Here is a 23702-nt window from a genome sequence, read left to right as displayed (position 1 = left end):
GTCCAATGTCTGCACTGATTAAGCAGTCCCGGGCGTCGAGCTCGAACGGGTCGAATCCGCATAGATCCACCTTTTGCGCATAATGCTCTCTGTCCGCGTCGCACAAGCCACTCGAATAATTAGCGTTCGTCGTCACGGACTTGCCTGTCATCGGCGTTACGATCGCGCTCATGTCAGGAAAAATAAAGCAGCTCGGCGTCCATGCACGCCGAATGCGTCAATGGCGTTGACGATGCCGCTTTCCTGTTCGGAGGACTTCAAAATGGCGGCGACCCGCGTGTGACGTCAGCAGTGACGTCAGATGAATACTCCCTATAGGGAACTGGCCACCATTGTATAACACATATATTAGACTCTTGGCCATTTTTCTTGCTAAAACATCAGATGCGTGTTAGATTTCTACTTTGTTTAGGAGCTTTATGTTATTTCTATGTTAGTTTTATACTTTGGATACATAGAAAGTGAATGCACACTTGATTCAGGGGAGTGTTAGAATTGGGAATATACTGCTAAATTAATCAGGTGGTGTGTCTTGGCATTTTTTCTGCATCTTGTTTATTCGATACGCTGGATAATTTGATCAATTTCATTGGTCCCGTTATGGTGAAATTAATGAAAGTAGACTGTACTACAGCTGAACCACGTTATAATAAAGCCACATCTGACATGAAAATACCTTAATTATATCTGATATTTGTAATAAGGCATGCACATGTATATTGCCAGAAAAAACATGATCAGGTAAATAGAGATTTAGCTTCTCCTTAAGCATATCAATCTTTACGGATTATTGAAGACTGGGATAGTAGTAGCAGCACTGGTAGTAACACCTTGTGACACTTTGTCCAACTACAACGTGTTAGGCATGTTTTAGCAGCGAAACTCTTTAGGCCAGCCATAACTTGTGGTTTGTATTAAGAAACTATCAATAAATAAAAGAAAATAAACTTTGTTGCCGAGGCGAGATTGACCCCCGATTCCAAGGCGAGCGTCGTAACCACTAGGCTAACAGCCACGCTTGCTGAACGTGCATTTATGTGAACCATATGATTGTGTTCGAGCGTCGTCGTCTTCGTCCACAGCTGGCGCATTCACACGTTCATGCTCTGCGAGGTGAAGAGGTTTTGCGTGCTATGAGAGTGAGAGAGAGAAAGACGCATTCACGGAGCGGGTCGCCTGAAGCGCGGTATCGGTGTTGCAAGCTGCGCTATGCAACGCGCAGTGACAGCCGTAAGTCCGAGACGTGCGAAAAGAAATTATCATCATCATGAGTAATAAGATGAAAAGCTTGCACGCACTTCCGGAAAATGCTGGGCTACGATCGCCCAGCTTCACTGTTTCAAGCGTTGCGTGGCCGAGTGCAAGGTTAAGCTTTTTTGTGTGTGTTTGTGGGTGTTTCTTGGCAAATAAAAGTAAAAAATACCTTTACATTGACGATTACATCGTTGCTGACACTTTGCATCAGCAGCTACCGTATTTACACGATTGTAAGCCGACTCGAATGTAGGTCGAACCCCCCAAAATTGCATGTCTCAAAAAAAAAAATAATAATAATTGGGGGGGAGAAAAACCACGCGAGTGCATTTCACACAAGGGAAATTTATTGATGGGGTTGCTAAGACTACTCATCGTCACTAGAGTTGACCTCACTGGTACTGCTGCCGTCATAGCTGCTGCAGTCCCACAGCACGTTGTCATCAAAAGTGAGTCCACACTTCGCGAACGACCGCACCACGACATTGCGCGGTACAGCCCCCCACGCAGAGAGGACCCACCCGCACACAGTAGCCAGTGAGGCCAAATTTTCTCGCGCTGAATCCGCCACTGCTGCACCACACGTTCACTGACTCCAGACTTGCGTCCCGCTGTGCAATTGTTAGTTTCCTCAACATGGAGGATAGCAGCCCGTTTGAACGCTGCTGAGAACGAGCGCCGAAAGTTCTTGGCACTCATGACAGGCGCGACGATTCAGCACAACAGCAGAAGTGACAGATGCGCGCGGCCGTCGAAAACAATCGTATCTCAAAGAAAAGCTCTTCCGCCAACTACTAATACCCCCCAAACGACGGCTCTTCCGCCAACTACCAATACCCCCTAACAGCGGCTCTTCCGCCAGCTACCAATACCCCCAAAACGGCGGCTCTTCCGCCATCTACCAATACCCCCTAAACGGCAGCTCTTCCATGATCGATGCTCCCACAAGAGCCGTGCGCTCGTGGTGCGCGCAATCAAAATGTATGCAATACAGTAAATTATTACGCTACGCTTCTACCGTAACCATAAAAACGTAGGTGCAAAGTTGTAACCACGCCGTAGCACCCATGATTTCTCATTTCTCTTGCCGTTACTAGCGGTACACGGTTCGGTTTCGATTCTAAGTCGACCCCCCCCCCCCCAACTTTGGATTGCCAAATTTGAAAAAATGGGTCGACCTACAATCGTGTAAATACGGTAAGTAGAATGTGGTTAGCCAGAGCCATAACAGCTCTGTACCCTCTCTGCTTGAATTCTGTGCCACAAGATGGCACCACCAACGTGGTCCCCCACATACCATGTTTATTCGAATATAAGACAAGGTTCTGTTCCCCAGAATCCTTAGCCTCAAAGTCACTCCCCTGCCTTATACGTGAATTTTGCCTTTAGGAGGTGGCTTCATGGCAGCGCGAATTTTCCCTTACAGTGTCACTTTACAGCACCTCATGCCGCGATGCCGCAAAGCCACAATATAGGGCCAAAATTGCACTGCCATGAAGCCACACCTAAAGGCAAAATTCACATATAACCTGCACTCGACGTGTTGAAACTCCCTTCCCCCTTATTTCATGGTTGCCATTTTGTGTTTTGGCAGTGTTAGTAATTCAGTATTTTGAGAAAGCCCCCCAGAGTCTGAATAAGCCATCAGCTACTCTGTATCACCTTATATTAGGGTGCATACTTCAGCCAGCTGAGCTAAGCCACTGGCCAAAACGTACGATGCTCCTTAACAGGAGAAGCATTGCTAGTGCCTCACATCATTGACTGAATCTGGCATGGTCGTGTATGTTGCAAATTATCAATGCACTCATGCTTTAAGCATCGATGCCCTCTTATTGATTGGTGTTGACTAGCACTAACTGTGTTGTTTGTTTTACGGTGCAGAAGCAATTAGGGCTATGATGCGCCAACTACAAGGCTAAAAATTAATACAGCAGAACCCCGTTCATACGTCCCTCACTGTTGTGTTTTTGTAGTCCTGCCTTAAAGCCCATTGACTCCTATGCATTACATTCCCATTCGATATGTTGCCATTCTGTAATGTTCCCGCATCTTGTGTTGTATTTGAATGTGGCGGAAACGCTAATTTAGTGGTGCAGTGCAAATTCGGAAGCACGAAATGCTGGAAGTATGGGATTGTCAGTCCCCATAAGCATGTCACAATGCAATTGTAGTTTTTTTGCTGGCTCCCTAAATTCAGCTTCACTGCAATACAACCATGTTATATGAGGCTCAATGTGTTATGCAGGTATCGACAGGGTTCCACTGAGTAAGTGATCCTAGCTTCACCCCTCTAGAGTTTCTTTAAAAAGCCACTTTCCTTACATCGGATTGTAAAACAAGTGTGTTCTCACATAAGATTAAAATAGGTTGTAAGGGTACTTGCTGTGTATTTTATTAGTGAAAATATGTTTGTCTTAGTTTTTCAATAGAATGGCATAATGAGATGCAAGTTATTATAAGTAGTTCCAGGTATTCATTGCATATGGGTTGTTCATTCCCAATTCTCAGTTGTGCGTAAGATGAGTGTCTCCTATATAGAAATGGTGTAGAATCACTTAACGATACTTAACAATTACTCATTAAAAAATTCTTAACAGCATGTTTTCCATTCACCAAGGAGAGGTTTTGCAAAATGAAATTTGTTATTCCCTTGCACTCCATTTCTATGCACTAATATGTCTCCTGTTCTCATTTCCACACCCAAAAATGTCATACTTTACGTGCTAAATTCCATAACACAATGACACTGAACTTTGCAGAAGGGCATAGTTCTTTGAGCAAATAGGTGTGCTAAAAGCGTGCAACCTAGAGCAATCAACGAGATCACTGTGTAGTAACTCGTGAAGTCTCTGATAACTTTATGTCGAAAGGGCTCTCGTTATCTCAAACTCAGTTTTATTCAAGCTCGTTCTTGAACTCCTGCAGTTCTAGTAGTCAAAAATCATCACATAGAAGTGGCACCCAACATGAAAATACCTATGCCATATCTAATAGTTCTCATAAGAGTACATATTGATATCAGCAATAAAATTTGCAATCAGGTCTATAAGGCTTCGAGAGGGACTAGTTGGTATCACATCGTACTGTTTACTGCGCTGTACTGTTCACACAAAGGACTCTGTGCGATCAGTACATGCGCACATGTGTGTCCGTTTCATTTATTTTGTCGTCTGTGGGAACAGTACGGCGCAGCAAACAGAACAATATCAGGTTTATGCAAAAGGAATAGCGCCTTCAACTGGCCAATTGGGACAGCCCATTGGCGGCTTCACAAGGTGGTACATGGCACATCAGTAACGCTAAATCATAACGCTCAAGCTACTGGCCGAGATGTGCATGCACAGCCAATATTGTCTCGGATCTTGCATAATGAGTTTCTTTACAGTAGCAGCGGAACACACATTGAAATAAAGATGGGCCTATCAAATTTTAGATTTACTTTTTAATATCCAATATTTTGTTACGACTGTGTTGGTTATATCAAGGTTTGACCATAACAAAAGAGAAATTAAACAATACGTCTTATCTAAACAATGCTTTCAGTTTCCAACCCACTAAAGCCAAACTTACTTATTAGAACAAAATAGACAAGTGTCATAAAATTATAGGTACTCACTTTCTCCGACTTTCAGCAGGAAGCTTGATGTCATTTTGCATCCTTAAGCAAATAAAAAAGAAAAAAAAGACAGAGAATGAGAGAAAAATTGAAACCACCATACAGGAACCAGCGTGCAGAAACAGCATTGCCATATCACACATAAAATAAATAGCTTTAGGTGGTCCATCTTCTGCAGCCAATTCTGAGTCTGTCTTAGCAATGCAATCAATCTCAAAGTCAATGAAGGTGGCATCGTGCCCAAAATACTACACCTATTTTTTCTTGTACAGTTCTATGTACAGTAAGAAGATTTGACAGTGAACACGGGAGCACGTGAGCCACAGGACATGCATAGCATTCTAGCAAGTGGCTGGCACACTCTCGTGGTTTGTGGAGGGCTGGTCAAAAGAAAGCTTTCAGTAAAACCCAAAAGTGCAGTAGCTGGACTAACCATAATGATGACATGATTGATGACAATGCCACACCAATAATGAGAATGACTGTGCCAAGATGGGCACAACGATGATGACAATGACCGCAAGGAAGACACCATGAAGGCTCACGTGTCATAGGTTGGGTTCAAATTTTGGATGAGGTCGGACACAGACTCCCTTTTCTTTCTTTGCTGGCAGCTTTTTTGTTTATTTAACAAAATTATGTTAAGCATCATAGACATCTTGGACAGATGCTGTAACTGCCAAAAGTGCCGTTCACAGCTATCTCTGTAATACAATGGCACAGTCAAACCATTCCGTCCAAGATGCCAGAGATATATTTTAAACTGTAGAAGACCCTGTTTCCGCTCTAAATTTTCGTTTGCGCATCTTATCAGATGGTGTGATTGCAAAACATCGCACAACAGCATTTATGACAACCAAGAGGTTGATCTTATTAATAGTTGAGCCATGCAAGTCATGGATGTGAGCTTATGAGGCTCTATGTGTGGAGAGAAAGACAGACGCAGAAACAAATGAACAGTGTTGATGCCACCTCGAAGCTTCCGCATTGGCTAGCTCCCCATAATACCATAAACGTTTACAGCCTCTAATTACTCTTACGATAATGTCCACTCGCAAGAAGAGATCACACTGCATTCGGAAGTAAACAGACTCAATGGAGCGTCTCTCGTGATTTTTTGCTGCATAAAAAGCACCCAGATATGTGAAAATATCCCAATTGTACAGACACATCACCAATGCTGGTGACTTTGTTGGGGGTGTAACTTAAACGGGAAAGTTTCGCCTGCATTTTCTATGTTATCAATGGACATTTCTCCGGCAGAAAAATGTAAACCGCACCTTGAAATAAAAATATGCTAGTTTGAACTAATTCAGCACATCAACAGCTGCAGAAACCACAGTGTACAAGCATGTTTGCATTCCAACCCCACTGGAACACAGTCATCGGAGCTGGTAAATTGAACTTCTGACCTCTGCTCAACCACAGAATGTACCACAGCCCATAAGCCCCTCCAGTAGGTACTAGGCAGTCTTAGTGTGGTGTACAGAAGGCCCTTGAACACGCTACAAAATCATGGGTTCACAATACACATGCACAGAATTCTATGAAGAGCTTTATGGGTCATGTGCGCATACTATCATTTAGATTTAGCTTGCGAGCTTTACGTGGTTATCGTGGCTAGTGCAACAACATGACGGTGCCAGAGTCATCCGCTTCAACCCGAATTCAACCTTGTTACTAGTTCTTTGCCGCGACAGCAAAACATAAATGGTAAAATCAGCTTCTGCGAAGTGTCCCCTTTTTTTTGAGAACAATGTATCGGCAACATTTTGTCATCATTATTGAGATCAGCTGTCCTAAGGCTGCTAGCCCCAACAAAAGATGCCGCCATTGTCACAAAACTGCTTCGACTTCTATATATATCACATGACAAAAACAGCCAAAACACTGTACTGAAATTGCCTAACAGCTAATGCTTTCTTACCTGACGTTCACCATGTCGGCAGGGGTACCGACAAAGCCGCCAGTGGCGCCCGCAACACCGGCCACGAAGACCTTCTGGTAGAACTTCATGTTCTCGCCCGGCTTAACCAGGTACTGCCGAATGACCTCGTACATGCCGAACCGTGTCGTTGAGTAGGTCAACTGCAGCATGACAACAATTGTGCCTGGAACCCCACGACGAGTTAACAGTGATCTTTACTTTTTAAGCAGACACTACTATTCAGGATACATACTGAGGCTTTGCTACGGCTGACTGTGAAGAAGAGTGTGCTTAGGTGTGCTGTTTTCAACTATTACAGGCCCATTCTCAATGCCTTTTGGCAAAATAAGAATCAGACTGCAAATAATATTTTCGGTGATTTTATTTAACTTGATTTGCACCAAATAAATATCGAATTAGGTTCACAAGCATTTGTTAGGAAGGTAACGAAAATACAGAACATCAACGTTTCCCTCAATCTGGAAAACACTGGAAAGTCCCGAGTGTTCAATAGCCCGGGCAATGGCCAGAGATATATTGCACGGAGAATGCCATAAACAAACATGCTGTCAGAAAGAATTCTTATGCATTTTGCCTGACCTATTTTATCTGCTGACTCCATATATAGTTCCCAGCAAACAAAACAAAATGACTGCACATTGGTAGTGCACCACCGCTGTCCTGCACATTATGACATAGTTTGAAATGATTTACACACAAAGCACATCTAAACAGAAATGAAATGTTCAGGCCCAGCTCCAAATGACAAGATGTTTGTGTCATTAAATTTTTATACGGTCTACAATGCTGTTGAGGTGTTCATAAATTGTCTTTACAAGAACCAACCTGTCGCAGTATAGACGCGCTGAGCCCATTGTACATGGCCAGCACACCCTGGTGACGGACGATGGTCACCGTGCTGCCCACCAGGCTGACGCGTCCCACTGACTGCGTCTGCAAATGCACCTGCGGAGGAAGGTGAGCGTGCATAGATTAGTGAACTCGCACATTTTAGTTCAGTGCTGTGTACCCTGCTGATGGTAATGGATCTTCGTTGAGCGCTAGCTCATTCAATGCTTCTTTAGTTCCACCAGTGGACTTAATAGCATGTTCCTTTCTTGTCCTTTTCCTGTTCTCTGTGATTACCTTGTCTTCCTCTCTTCTGCCCTTTCTATTCCCTCCACTTCTGAAGGCAGTTGGCCGATTCCTCTGATACCTCTGCCAGATAGGCAAATTTGTCGTCACTTTGAGTGAGTGCCCTTTGTCATTAGTGTTCTTTGCAGGCTGTCACACGGAAAGGCATAGTGAGACACTCGCAGTAGAATTATCTCGTCAGTAAGTGCATTAGTTGAACTCATTTCGATGCATCCAAGTGTGTAGCCTCAAGAGCAGTGCTTATAAAATAATATAACACTCATGTAGGGCTGGCACTATTTTTTAAACTATTGTTTTTCTGATTTCATACAAAACGTCACCGTGTCTTCTGCAATGGGAAAACGCCATACTACCCCTGCTCATCATGGATGCAAAGCTGTCTTGTCTTGGCTTGCAACAACTATTAAAAACACTATGCTTGACAATAACGCAGCATTATTTTGCAAACATTCTCTACAAATGACCAATTATAATGTGTCTAAAGATTTACAGATTGACACTGCTATTAACAACAAATTACACTCTCCTCTCCTATGGAGCAGCGTGCCACAGAAGTGAAACTTAAGGCATCAAAGGGAACTTGCTCAAAGTGTCCCTTAATTTGCCTGTGTGACTAGGGCACATTTTTTTTTTATTAAAGTCACCTCAAGTAATAATAAAGGTTGCAGTTTCACCCAAAAGGTGGAGCAATGTTAGCGATAGCAAAGTATTACATAACTACAATAAGTAAGCTTTGCAGTTTTATCGGCTGTATAAGTTGCAGTAAATATTCGCTTACTAATTAAATTAACAAGCATGGTGCTATGCGCACACAGGCAAACGTTAGCAGATCTCACTCGATGACCACAAACACTCGCTGTCACAATGCTGGCACAATGAAGAGCGCAAACAGGGGGTGTGAACCATTCTGCTACATCACGCTTCAATGGATCTCCGAAAGTTGAGATAATGTGACCTCTAGCACTACGCACCCGGGAGCTCAGCACACATGCAGCCACCAGCCATCTCAGCTTCGCCTACTTTTGCATCCGCCAGAGATTACCTCCAAGATAGGGTGTCGGCGGTGTACGTTCTCAGCAGCTCGGAAAGCCATTCGCAGTCTGGCATTTCAGCACCAAATTTCGCATAAAAGTAATATATCCTACATGTGTTTCCCAACAATCAAGCTTTTCCTCTCTCTTTAGAATTTTTTTTCGGGAGGATTTGTTGCAAGGCATATATGGAGAGTAAAGGAAAACCTAACGATCACACCTGTTTACACACGTTTCTCACACAGATGAGAATTAGCACTTAAAAACGATCATACCTGTTAAGTGTAATCCTCATCTGTTGTGAGAAGTGCGTGGTTGAGATTCTACAACTTCCAAAACACAAGTCAGCACTCCTTTGAGGAACACTGCATTGTTGGTGATGAACGGGCTTGGCTCGACAACCACCGCGACAAACCTTGAGCAGGTCGAGGGGGTGTGTGAAGCAGGCAGCCATGGATCCCGCCAGACCCCCGAAGTACCACCGGGCCAGACGCACCTCCTTACGAGGCGGGGCAGCCCCAGGAAGCTGCTGCTTTTGCGTCGCCATTCTGGAGGCATCCATTAGACAGAGGCAGAGGAATGCATTAGACAAAAAATAGGGCAATGTATTAAAAAAGCCAACCGCAACGAAAAACTGTACCTCATAGGAATCCTAGTTTTAGATAACGTACAGTGGATGCATCACAAAAAAGCTAGCAAATGTAAACTTTTTTGATACTGAAACTAAAAAAAACAGAATGATGCCATTATCGCTTGCTGGAAGTGATGAATGACCCAGAACATGCAGCTCCTTGGGGTGGCCTCCGCGATTGGGTGCTGCCCACGGCACGCTGAAAAATCTCGGAGGCTACGTGCTGGAATTTACGTCGTATCCACTAACCACCAGGGGCACAGGTTAATTGCTTAGGTGCTGTTTAAAGGCTGCTAATGAGAAAATTAGACAGTTAACAACCCTGCAGCGTTGCCAAGAATGCTTCATTAGTGCGTACTATACTAACTTAAAACTAATTTCGTTACAGTCCTATTATACTCCAGGCCAAAGTTGATGTGCTCACACGAGAAAAAAATTCTTCAAAGCAACAAGGTTAGACAAAAAGGAAGTGAAAAGGAAATGTACATGCCCCGTCAACGTCCTCTCAACCATCTGCTTGCGTAGCCTCTGCTTTTTCAATGGGAATGCGCACCAACATTGCCCACTAGATTCCATTCGATTCAATTCTACTATAGCATTTGAGGATTACAAATTAGGACAGCAAATACTGCAAGCAGTAACAATTTATTACCACTATCACTACGCAAATATAAAAGTACAGAGACTAAGAACAGATATCTTATGCAAAAAAGGTAAATCCAAAACAACAAGGATTGATGAAAGTAGTGCACAGAACATGCACATCTTCAGTGCACTTACTTTCATCTGTCTGTGTTGCTTCACACCTACTCTTATTCACCAGTATGAATATTCAAGATTTCACACAGCTCCCAATCCTATTTAAAAGAATCTGTGGCTGACATACTGGAGTGGCTAACAAGGGGAGGTGGTAACTATTCACGACCAACAGCACCACACAGATGAATATAAAGCATAAAAATAGAACAGCACCTGTTCCTGTTCATTTCTGAGTTAACCAATTGCTTCCTGTAGTGCTTTTAGTCATTAACAAATACATTTCAAAACATTTATGGAGGCCCTAACAACTGAACAACAGTTTGCCAAACATTTGCATAAGGCTTCTTGAAGAAACATTAAAGGGAAGGTGCCCAAATTACTGTTCTTAGTTTCTTCTTTTAGGGCAAAAAACATTTCAGGGTTGACAAGATCAACATATGCAGGAAGTAATGAGAGAAAGGCTACCTCCCTCAACGACCATACCAGGGACTAATGTCACAAGTTTTACCATCACTGACTGAAAAAGGCCAAGAATAGCCATTTCCAATTACTGAAGGCTAAGTTTACGAAGTCTCTATTCGGCTGAGGAACAGTGCAATGCTGTGCATATGAAACTGAATTGGAAAATGTTAGCCAGCCACAAGCTGCCCATGAAGCCAAGGGTCGCAAGCAGGTAACGAGCTGCAGTTTGGCGACCCCTGCTGTATTGTGGCTTAAAGTTGTATTTTCACAGACACGCGTCAGCCATTTTTCTGACAAGCTTTTTTTTTCTATTTATTGGTTCCAATTTTTACTTCTAGGAGGCAGATGCTTTGTGGGACATCACAGTTGGCAAAGCATTGGCAAGCAAATGCCATGACAGCTGTCATGCTAATGTAGAATACCACAATGTAATTGCAACACTGTAATTGCAATGTAATTGCAGTTGTTGGCAGCATGTTGTAACACATGTTGCCTCAACCTTGAAAGCAGCTGAGGTTGGTATACAGGTGACAAAAGCTGCTTTTTTGACAATCGACCTTTCACAAGTGCCTTCCCACATCCCGCTAACATGAAGTGGATACTGTTTGGGAGAATGAGTAATAATTGAAGAAGACTGAAGACATTTCAGTGTGGTACTTTAGGCTACCCGTTGCTCACACTATCAACTTTAAAGAAACACTAAAAAGGAACACCAGATAGGTCTAGACTCTTGCTAAGTTCACTTCCTAAGTTCAGTCTTTGGCTCTTTTAGAATAAAATGCAATCTATCGTTACCGATAAGAAATTAACTGAGCCCCAAGTTCATGACACATGACATGAAAATTCATGACATCACAGTGAGCTGCTGCGGGAACATAAACGTGGCATCACCATCATTCTTTTCGCTGCATTTATTTTTTGGCTTACCAAGCATTTATTTGTGGTAAGAGTGGCTTTGCAGTCTTGTAGAAGGGTAATTTGCTAATGCAGCTAAAATTATTTTTCCTTTCAGTGTCCCTTTAAACAATGGCAAGGGGTAGATTATGCTTAGAGTGCACATGACGCAGAATGCACAAGAATAGCACGAACACCCGGGCTCTATTAGCCACTGAGAATTGAAAAGCAGGTTTCCAGGAGAAACAATGCAGGTTTCCTTCAAGGCAAGAACGAAGAGACGAAGTTCAATTGAACAGGAAATGCGGTAAATTTATGGCAATTAGGAAATGCAAAGAAAGGGGGCTGATCACAAATTTGTACCAACTTCATTCAGAATTTTGTCCCTTTGTAGTATATCGCAGTCTATTCATAGGTTCTTAGGAACTTCGCACACATACGCTGTTCTTCCAATTCCTTCATTGTCACTTCGGCACTAATCCGAAGAACAGCTTGTTCATGCGCTCAATTCAGCGGCTGTAGCTCGCCGACGAACGGTAAGAGCGAAACGCGGCAAATGGCAGTTTGTTGTCTAAACCTACCGCAACATGCGCTCAGTAGCCGCAGCATGCTTATGAAAACGTACTTTTGCCATCAATAAGTTTCCAGCCCGAAATTTCTTACTTCGATTGGCTTTTCATTGCCAGCAGTGTAAATTGGGTCGAGCAACTGTAAAGCAAGGGCACAGATACGACGCAGTTTCAAACCCAACAAAAGCAAACCATCACAAAAGAAGAATATTTTTCTTTTTTTTCTTAATGCATATAACTGCAGAATCACCTGTACAGGAAACATTTTTCTGCACTCTAAAATGACGCTTGCACATCCGCTGCACACATAATATATCCCTCGGGAATGTTTTTGCCATCAGGACTGGGGAGGCACAGCTGCAGGCGATCTCGTTCCGCTGCCAACAGGTGTTGCATATGCCGACGACAATCAAAAGAAAATAGTCGGCAAGCTCATCTGGCGCATGGCAGCTGCCAGCTTGAGACAAACAAGTCAGCGTTTCTTTTGTTCACACAACTGTAGAGTAATGGCTTCGGGTCTTCATTTATATCCATGATCTAATGAGAACTAGAACGATAATGCAGTAAACGTACAGAGCTCAGCAATCCAAAGGCGATAAATCGAACCGCATGGCAGCCGGCGCTTTTTGCTCCACCGGTGAACACTGGGGGGGTGAAATGCAGTCACACTGCGTCACAAAGGCTCTCGCTTTCATCGTTTACCACAATAGGTCAGCTCGGTGTATATACCCAGTGCCCATTGGTGGCACAACAAGAACCAGTCGCCAAGCGGGCCAATTATCGCGTTTGAATCGCTGAGAACGGTACATTTACGAGGTGTGCAAATTTTGAAGCCTCTCATTAAAAGTGCTGGTCTTATTCTAGGCCAATGTCCTCAAACTTTTTGTTGGATCTTTTTCGGTTGTAAACAGAAAGGTGAAACTACTTCTCTCAGCCTGTTTTGCCCTGATGCTCAAACTTCATACTAAATCGTAAAAACACTTGTTCTTATTTAACTTTGTCCCAATCCTGAGTGGAAGTCTGTCGCTAAAGTTTCTTTATCCCAATCTGCGTGTTGATATGCATCCAACTCATTAACAGAGTAATTTACATAACAATGGCTACATTTGCAGTCTTTTTTTTTTTGGTGTACTTTTCATCTGCTGTTTAGTATCTGAAAGTGGCACCTGGGCTACAGGACATCATAGTGACAGGCTCCAGATGAATTTTGCCTACCTGGAATTCTTTTAATGCGCCCTTAAATCTAGTTACACGTTTTTAGCATTCTGGCCCCATATGAGTATGCACACAGCAGCTGGGAATCATTATTATGATTAATGTTGAAGCAAGTACTTGTTTATGTGTAAGGTAGTTCAGAAGCACTTTGCCAGTCGAAAGCTGGCATCGGCTTAGCAATTCGTAGTGCCTCGAGCAAACTCTCATGACCTCATGAGTTTTCTATGTGGGCTGTTCATCTAACTCTGGCTCCATAAGAAATGTTCAAGCCAACAAAATACCTTATGTTCTGATTTTCACACACTTAACTCTCACGTTTGCCCTTTAACTGATTGCTGGTTACTTGGAGGCTACGTTTGCACTTTTTTGTACCACCTTTCATGTTCTACCGTTTCTTTTCTTTTTAAATTCTTTTTTTTAATTTTTTGCATTACACAAGTGCACCCTCACCAAAACCTCCGCTGCAGATTGGCACTTTCAGAAATAAATGAATGCATGAAGGAATCAATCAATATTGTGCTATTCTCCGGAATACTGCAGCCACATTGCCACCACAGTACAGCCTAACACTGTAGTAGAGTTGGGTATGAAGTGCTGTTTACTGGGCCAGTTGGTTCATACTGTAAGTTGGGAAAACCAGCAAAAAAAAAATTGAGACACAAACGCGAAGGAAAGAAGAGACATCACAACGCTGGAATAGCAACTGACATATACGGTATTTGAAAAAATGGGTCAATCCTCGAACATCAAACTATCGACGCATGCGCAGTGCTCTTAGCAAGCTACTAATATCTTTAAACTAATGAACACACCATTTTGCTCTTCCTATTTCTACTTCCTTATGTTCAAAGCTCCGCCTTTTAGGAAAGCTATCTCTTTATCGCTCAGAGAGATCGAAGGAACACTGATGCATTTTCCTTCTTCTTGTACACTGGTATGAAACGCCTCAAGTATTCTTCTTTCGGTATGAAATGTTGACAGTTTGCCGCCATCAAGCAGTGTTATGGGCTTTACTCACCATCTAAGTGGATTGATTTCCATGCTGCCTTATATCAAAACTGAGCATGAAGAAACAACAATGGAGTGAAAGGGAACAAGACACAAATGCTTCTTCACAAATGTGTGTCAAAGCTGTCCTTATCAGGAAGCGCGGGGACCGAAGGACATTAAAGAAATAACGAAAACGGCACAGATAACATGTGAAGGCAAGTGCTTTATCTGTCCAGCTATCAACCGAAGGGCTTGCACTACCTCGACCCAGTGAACCACATGGCAGCGTGATAGAATGCAAACTCCCTAGTTTCTGTTATCTTGACATATTACTTTGTTTTGTTCATAGAAAAGTTGGGCTTCTGAAACAAAACCCACCGGGCGGACATCAGCTACCCCATCTCCATCCCATTTTCTTTTTCATCCCTTTTTCTCCTGCCCAGTAGTGCGAGAAAACTTTTGTCCGTTCACTCATATGACAACAAAAGCTTTCTTGTGGATCAGATTAAGGTGTTCAATGTCTCAAAGCACATCAGATATGTTGAAATAAGGACATGATGAAGATGACAGCAACAATAGGGCGAAGAGGGATGCTGTAGCATGCGCTCTGAATTCATTTTCACCCCTTGGAGTTCCTTATTGTGCACCTAAATCTATGTATACGAGCATTTTAGTACTCAGCCCCATTGAAATGTGGCTGCTGCGGCCAGGACTCAAATCCAAGAAACACCCGTGGAAGGCTATGGCCACTGAGCCACCAGAGTGAGTCCACAAGCTTTCTGGAGTTTACTCGAGAATCTCGGATTGCTGCCTACATACCCTCGACACAGTGTTCTTGCTGCAAGGGCCAACTACCCTCTCCGATTGCTGTACCACCTACGGCTGGGAGTGGCTTTACAAACGCTTTGTTTCTGCCCTAGAATGGCTACATGTGGCTGCTGTCAATGCGGGAAAACTAACAAGCATATATGTCTGTAGTTGATACGACTTTTAAATGGTAGATTATCCTTGAACAACTCGCTATCTGTTTCTTCTTTGGCTGAAAAGGACTATTAGCCAACTGAGCACTGCAATTTGTCATGTAAGAAATGTTCACTTCTTTAAGTAAACCAAGTGAAGGGCCAAAATTGAGATTTCTGCCGCACATGGTTTCTTAAAGGTGTGTTTAGCGTTAAAGAAAAAGGTGGTATTTGTGCATGTGTCTGGTAACATAACACTTGTACAATTGACATTCCTCTGCTTTGTACCGGTAAGAGTATTAATGCCTATATAAATAATCCAAGTGTAAGGGAACTGATGCACCAAGTTTTCAACTGAACGTCCAGGCTGCCTCGAGGATAATACCAGTTTCAGTGCAGAATTAAAAAAAAAATCTCCATCCCATAAAATATTTTGTAGTAAATTGAAGATATTAATACCACGCTCATTCACTAAAAGGTCATGAATATACATCACCTTAAACCAAACTCTACACAATTCATATTCAGTCCTCCGACTAACGATCCCTTCGGACTTAATATTGAAATAAAACAGCAGCACTGCCCTAACCGACAAGCAGTGACAAGCTTTCTTGAGTTTGAGATTAAAACATGCAAGATCAAGGTAGATACAACAATACACAGTTACATACTGTTGGATCTACAGCTCTAGCAAGTATTCATGCGTGCGAATTACACTGTTTCAACTGGGAGCACGCTGTAGCGCTTGCTCACCGGAAAAAGTGATATCTTATCGCTTGGTCTTAAGATTACCACAATACATGTGAACTTGTGCATCCTGAGTTTATCTCAGCTGATAAGATAAGGATATGACATAGCAGTATTTCCACAAGAAGCCTCAATGGACACACAAAAAAAGAGTGCTAGATACGGCGCTTGAATTGAGCAAGGATGTTAACTGCTGATTACCTTTGAGTGGTTAAGTTCTGGCCATGCTTATTATATGCATTCCAGCTGCACTAACATGCGGCTGATGTATATCACTTCTCAACTGGTTTCAACATGAATGCCAGTTATGAATGTCTTATGTGCAAAATTACACACCTGCTGTGAGAGATAACATAGCAAAATGCTTCATGGAAAATAGTTTTTCGATGGCAGATCGGTTCTGCCGATAACTGTCCGCTGCTTAAAGAACTGAACGAATTAGGATACGTTTGGAATCAGGAAGAGACTTGCAGTTTGATGAATACATTAGTGAATAAATTTATGGCAAGGCCACAAAGATCTGTCAGATTTAGTTCCAAAATGACCTATATTATTCCTGCTTTGCAGGACTAATTTGCATAACTGAGAATGGCACACATGACTGACACAACTTGCACGAATGACAGCAGGACAGTGTAACAAGCCTGTCATGTCTGTTTATACGCTGATTGTTGTCAGGTGATTGCTTTTATGCCCTGCTTTATACTTAGAAGGCGATGATGCGAAAGCCATGCAATTATTGTGTTCATATATGTCTCACTCGGCATGTTTCGCAGTGCAGTTATATTTGATCGGCGACGCTCACTACAGAACAACTACCTTATATATTACAACTTGTGGACTTAACGTTACGTAAAATCTTGTAGTATTTGTGCACATTTGTGCTGCCCGAATGTGATGTAATATGTTTTGGTCCACAGCGGAAGTGGTGTGCTGAGGCCACTGTTCCAAGAAATGTGTCACTGCGCCTGCCCACTTAAGGAAGCGTTGTGAAGGAGTCAAAACAATGTCAACTGAACAATCGAACTGCACATCTAAACGGAACACTGTACGTTGCAGATACAGTTTCTGGAATCCAAGAAGCACTTCAAACCTTCTTCTCAGGATGGAAGAGCATGCCAAAAAGACTGTCTTCTACATGGATGTAAGCGCAATGTTTTGGTTGGCAGCGTTACAGCCAGTGTAGTGGGTGTAATCCATTAAAAGGCAACACACTGCAAACACGCTTGATGGAACACTTCAATAATTAGCTATGGAATAGCCATAAACACTACAGCAGGATGTTGGGCAAGTTAGCTAGTGTACTATATTTCGTTGCAGCACTAAAAGACGCAGATGTAGACAAAAAACAGACGTCTTGGGATTTTTGGCTGCGACGTCTTGCACTACAATATTATATGTTACCAAAGCAGCAGTTTTGGTAGCAAAAATTTAAATTCGCTGACGGCATGAGTGAGTGACAATAAAGGAATACAAATTTACTGCTGGTGCAGAGCAACGTCCTGTTTGCCATATTTTAATCTTCTAAATCAGTTTTGATTGCTTGGTTTTAAAATATTTGATAAAAGTAGAATATTTATTCTTTGCATTTTGTAATATTGCTTAACTGCTTTATATTAGAGGTGGGCGAATACAAACTTTTGCAAGTACAAATCAAATATGAATATTCAAGCACAGACGCTTATATTACCTGAAGGAATATTTATTTCGGTACAGTTATGTACCACTCTTGTATTGACTAGTGCAAAAAAAAGAACACTATCAGGAATAAAGGATCAGTTTTAAATATAAGATCACTACTTGTCATTAAAAAGAACAGGCCTTGGTTTTTTTCTATCTATTGCCGTCTTTTACCATGGAAGGCAAGCTGGCTTACACACTTGTGTATGGGTTTTCACCTTTCTGAACAGCCTTGCACACCATCCATTGTTATCTTTTTATGTGAAATAAATATTATAATATTTACTTGAGAATTTAATTGCATACAATATTTTTTTTAGGAATGAATGGCTGCTGTGTAACTTTCCAAAAACGCTAAGTAAATTATGGATGCCGGAAAAGGCTTGAAGATGTGGAAGAAGAATAAAAGGTGCTGAAGGGACTTGTGTGCCATAGACACATGTAAAAGGGCAGGATGCAAGGAAAACATCACAGGTTGTCGTGTAAAAGATAAAACTGATACATGGCTAGAATGGCAATACAGTCGACTCCCACTAATTCGACCTTGGTTAATTTGACTTTTCATTTACTTTGAACGCACGGGCAAAGTCCCGGCGTGGAACTATACATCGCGGTAGAAAAAAAAACTTGCAGAGGTTGGACATGAAAGCCTGCCACTTCGGTTAATTCGAACCCAACCTGTACCGCCTCATGCGTGCAGCGTTTACTAAAAGCTTGAAAACACAAGCGATTCGGCAGATGGCACTACTGGTTCGCTAGGCAGCCGTGACGGTAGCAATGTGTCCTGCAATGATGACGACGACTTGCACTGTGCCTTGGGCAGACACGTCTCCTTTGGGGATTTTGTCAACGCCAATGACAGTATTGAGATCTGCGGGCTGCTGGCCATCGATGACATGTATAGTTAATGCAATTAAATGGAGAATGAGACATCCACACAATTGTATCAGTTGCTACAAAGGAAGCCCATACGGGTTCCTCGAAAGAAAAGCCTGGTAGTTGAAGATAAATTCGTCCTGGTCTGGGACGAACTTCTCTCCACCTAGCGGGTTTCCACTGAACTATTACGTAATAGTTATTGTAATACTGCATTGAAGTAGTCTGTCAGCAGCGACAGACAACTTTAAGGAATAAAAAAAATTTGAGTTGGTTCATTTCGCCGCTATTTGGTAATTCAATCTTTCACGTAATTCGAACGAATTTTGCAGTCCCACAAGGGTCGAAACTATAACTCGAAATAACACACTACAAGCAAAAGTCAGAATTTGTCATGTAGGCGTCCACCGCGAAACTATAAACAAAGCTTGCAGCACTAATTTCGTTCCTGCATTGCTCCAAACACTTTTGGCATTGTTCACTTCTCCTCACTTGCAATATTTTGTTTAGCAGATATTAAACAGTAATCCAACTGTAACATTTGGTAGTTGCAAACAAATTGGTTTGTTTCAAATATTCGAAAATACCGAACAGCTCTTTTTGCATAAAAGTAAGAATAATTAGTGTGTAGCATATGATTTGTATTCGAGACTTCTAATATTTGCCCACCCCCTACTCTAAATCTAAACACCCTCCCCATCTCAATCATCCGACGTAAACTGGAGTGCTCAGTTTCAAGAAAGCGCACTAGCTATTTCACATCCTAAATTAAATTAAGAGCATCGGTGCGAGTGCTGGCAGCCGCAGGTTAAAGAGAGAAGCCCAGGTGTGCTCCGATTCCAAAATAGCATGGCATCTGCTGCAACGAACGTGCATCAGCTGCCAAGACATTCATCCGAGTACAATCAAGCGTTCCAAAGCTGTGACCCTGGCACTTGGCAATGCTGAAGAAAGATTTCGAAGTGCAATCAAGAGTAGATGACAGTAACATATACTTAATATTGGCGATTTTGTAATATTGTTTTACTATCCAAACGGTGCAATGCACAGATCTGTCTAGTCGAGCATCGTTGCCCTCACTCTACGCAACATTGAGCAGACACCGTGTCAATTTGTAGAAACAACAGAGCGTTTGCCTGCACGGGCCGTCAAGACGTGCTGCATCGCGAGATCACGCAAGGAAGAACATGCAAATAAACGCCGCGCGCAACTTGCCGGTTCTCTCGACACAAGCAAGGTCGAACCAAGTGTTCTCCGCACCGGTCCAGGAGGCTTTCCCCGTGTCAACTAAAGAGTGACTCGCGGGAAATGCTACAACAGTTTATCGCCTTTTATCCGTTTTATCATAGCAGGGCGACTTATCGCGGCCCCGTCAGACCACGAGGACGGAAGTCGTGCATCTCGCGCGCCGTTGAAAGAGGAGACAGAAATTTGTCAACCTGGCAGCTTGCCGCCAACACTCGACGATGAACACAAGTACACAAGGACACGCAGACTCACAAAATGCAGTCGCGCACCGTGCACGCCGGTCCGGAGTTAATCGCCAAATCAGGACATCAGAACGAGCATGACGTTTAGATCCCGGTCTTCTCCCGTTTTTTTCAAGTCGCGGCCACTATGCTAAGAAAGTAACTATTCTGACGACTCTGCGATGGCCTCAAAGGTCGCGCGGGGAAGGTGATTGTCAAACCCGCTCCGCCTGTGACGTCCAGTGAACGCAAGCGTTATTGACGTGTTGGTTTCGCGACCGCTGCAGCTCTTTCCTCGTGAGGGCGAGAATCGTTACGCGAGAGAAGAGAAAGCAGCCTTCCTTGGCGCAGAAAACCGGCATAACAGGGCCCTGTCTTCAGGGTTTCCCTCACCTTCGGGCGATGCAAGAGCGCAGGAGGAAAGGAGCGCTTCACGCTCGCGCGATGCAGTAACCACTGATTACGGCAATTTTTTTCCTTCTCCAAGAGCCGCAGGAAAACTCTGCGCCGGCATTTCGAAAGCCACCGGATGGAAGAGCGCCGCAGCGCAGCGGCAGAGCGCTACGGCTGTGGCTTTGGACGGCCACCAACGGCTAGTCGATCATCATCAGCAGTTTCTTTGGGATTTCGGTTTCAGTTACAGGTTTCCATGGAGGAAAGAATGCAGGGTTACAGTGTACTAGAAGGGGGCAGTGGGCTTACTCAGCCGCTCCTCTGACGCAGTCAGCGTCGCATCCAAGAGGTGGCGCCACTGGCAACTTCAATGGAAGCTTTGCTTGCAGAAGCTTTGATTTTCCTTGCGTTTCTGGCGGTTCAGTTCGAAGCAGTTCACACTCTTATTTCTTTTTAGTTTTAGCGTACTTGACAGTCTTTTCATATCTTTAGCAAGCACTATATTTGTTTAGGCCACATGATATTTGCCATATTAGAACCTTGTGGAAAAGGAAGACGGCAACTCTTGGGCAATTTGCTGCCTATCCTAACACTTAGACCTTTTGTGCAAAGAGCTCGTCGCTGACAGATGTTGCTTATGCGGAAGGGGCCTTCGAATTTTTCGAATTATCGGGCAATCGTAAAAAAAAAATTTGAAAACGGTTTCATGCCGTGTCGACCTAATGTAAAATTTTGTCAGACAGAAAACAGTGCGTGCATATTTCCCAGCTGGGCTCAAAAAAAAAAAAAAAAAAAAAAAAAAATCAGGCATGCTAACCAGGTTTGTGCCTTTGCTTTGCCAAAATGAATATGTATATATGGCTTAAATATTTCATTGTTCCACTTTAGTTGTTCCATGCTTCACAGTAGCCTTCTGCGTTTATTGTTAACCATCATTACGCCGGCACACATTTGTTAATTAAATCAAATCAGGTTTGTTTTTTCCATAAAGAAATTGAGGGAGGCCTGAACAAAAAGTGAAAACTAGTTCACTTGACAAAGGCTCCGGCCTATGCTCATGTACAGTTATATAAGGGTAAGCAAAATGAAGTTAACAGGGCTGTTGCTGACACAAAGCTTTTATTTGCAAGAAGTACAGCAAGCCATTGTTTCATGCACTTCAACTCATGTGCAATGGTTCAACTTCAGCTGCTTGGCCCTCTGCCGCTTTCCTGCCTTGTCACAGTTAATTCCTTTCACATAAGAATGCAGACGTGTGACAATGTAAAAACTAATTATTTTAGCTGTGAGGCTAAGAGCGTGCACATTGCAGCCAACTTCGAGGGAAAGCTTACTCTTAACAACTTCCAGCATATCCATAACGCTGTCAGAGTGTAGCTCACTCTGAGAGAAGCCTTCTGTGAAAAGATCCTCTAGAATTTTCACAAAGCCGTACAGCTGACTGGAGGGATAAAGGAGGCCTCCTTGGTCACAGAAGTTTGTTAGCCGGGCAAGTTGAAAACTTTCGCCTGGTGGCGTCATAGTGAGCAGCTTTATGCATTCTTGACATTTTGTGCTGGAAAGGACAATACACTTCCGCGCAACATAGCCCGCAATGTGCTAAGTGAGCCTCGAGTCGCTTCTGGCCACGTGCTGGTTATGGTCGTTTGAAACCCGCAGGCCTGTGCAATGCTGGGGTACCACGTTTGTGTGGCCTCTGTGGCAGTAGCGCTAGCAGCAGTGTGACTGCACTCATTTCTGTCACCTGATGCTTCGAGAGAGTCAACTTCCAGTAAGGAGGCCAGTGTACCTTCTTCGCAGTTCCCTTCACTAACTAACCTAACTAGACCATAAAAAGAAAAACAATTCACAGTGATCAGGAACTACGTTGGAGTTGAGCACAAAACGTGGCTCGTAATGGAGCTCGCATACTGTGCTCGTGTCGTCCAGGGGAGGTTCTATGGAGGTTCTTTTCCCACTCTTTCCGCCTATTTTTATCCTTCGGGACGCCAAACAAGGACAACTTCGGCCCATCCTTCACATAAACATAGCCTGTTTGGCACCCAGGCGCGTAACAGTGGTTTTGTCGATGCCGCGGCATGGCTCAGTTACTGCAAGGCATACTAATCTCGTTCAGGTTATGTGCGAAAAAAACACTGAAGGAAAAAAAAAACACGCGACGACGGCCACAGAAAAAAACAACGCAGCTCAGCAACTCCAACTAATATGATCGGGCACTGGGCAGGCACTAGGCAGCTGCGCCGTCGCACCCACGTTCCATTGAAACCGACGCCAGCGCCGCCGCTCGGGCTATTGGAGAAGCTAATATTTGTGACATTCGTGGAGCCGCCGCATCGCATAGCCTCCGCCAGAGAGTAAGCCCACTGCCCCCTTCTAGTACACTGTAGCAGGGTTTCAGTGCTTTGGACGGCCATCAACGGCTAGTCGATCATCATCAGCAGTTCCTTAGTGATTTCGGTTTCGTTTGCTAAATGACGTGATTTGGGATCTACAGTCGGTTTCTTCACATGCAAATAGCAAGATGATGGCCGTAGAGATGAGCATTCGCTACCCTGAAACAGCTGCGCGTTCATGACGCGTTTCTTTCTGGTACTGAGATTGATTTGGTCGCAAACAGGCTTTGAAATGAGCGCAATGAGCGTATGTAAGTGCAGGGCGGGGGGGGGGGGGGACGCCATCGTTCGGTACAATGTTGATTCCACTGCACCACAACAGCAGCGATCCCAACAGAGCAAGCAAAGCCAAATACACGTTTGATAGAAAGTACAGAATATAAAAGTACGAATACGGATCGTCAATATGCCATGGCCCATTAAGTGATGTCCAAAAGATGGCCATGACGTATTTCTCCTTTGTAATCACTTCTGGTATAATCTGGCGAAAACTGCAGACGGGTACCTTCCCAAACCCGTATATCCTACACAAATGGCATCCTGAGGTGCACTCTTCGAAATGCAAAAACTGTGAAGGCATAGCGACCCTAAATCACATGCTCTGGGCTTGCCCAGCGCTAAACGGTCTACATGGGAACCAAGAGTCATGGGAATCCTCCCTTCATAGCCAGGAAGAACA

General features: G+C 43.4%; 1 protein-coding gene across 9 annotated transcripts in view; it reads right to left on the bottom strand.

Annotated features, from left to right (window-relative positions):
* Positions 1 to 20801, bottom strand: part of LOC119453516 (mitochondrial dicarboxylate carrier-like) — a 70736-nt gene extending 49935 nt beyond the window's left edge. Inside the window, exons 1-5 of one of the 9 annotated variants that reach the window (XM_049668209.1) lie at positions 20631 to 20801; positions 9402 to 9534; positions 7647 to 7766; positions 6801 to 6961; positions 4874 to 4915 (exon numbers count right to left, since the gene is read on the bottom strand). In XM_049668209.1, the coding sequence (XP_049524166.1) occupies positions 4874 to 4915; positions 6801 to 6961; positions 7647 to 7766; positions 9402 to 9533 (455 nt within the window). In that variant the 5' untranslated portion in view covers position 9534; positions 20631 to 20801. Of the gene's footprint in view, positions 1 to 4873; positions 4916 to 6800; positions 6962 to 7646; positions 7767 to 9401; positions 9535 to 12874; positions 12897 to 14534; positions 14556 to 20268; positions 20523 to 20630 lie in introns of those variants that run through there. The other 8 variants (XM_049668216.1, XM_049668208.1, XM_049668212.1 and 5 more) reach the window with 8 other exon arrangements.
* Positions 20802 to 23702: the final 2901 nt, after the last annotated feature.

Source organism: Dermacentor silvarum, chromosome 5 (assembly GCF_013339745.2).
Source record: "Dermacentor silvarum isolate Dsil-2018 chromosome 5, BIME_Dsil_1.4, whole genome shotgun sequence".
In the NCBI taxonomy this organism is placed as follows: domain Eukaryota; kingdom Metazoa; phylum Arthropoda; class Arachnida; order Ixodida; family Ixodidae; genus Dermacentor; species Dermacentor silvarum.
Note: the sequence above shows the minus strand (reverse complement) of the source record. Positions and strands in the feature narration are given on the sequence as shown.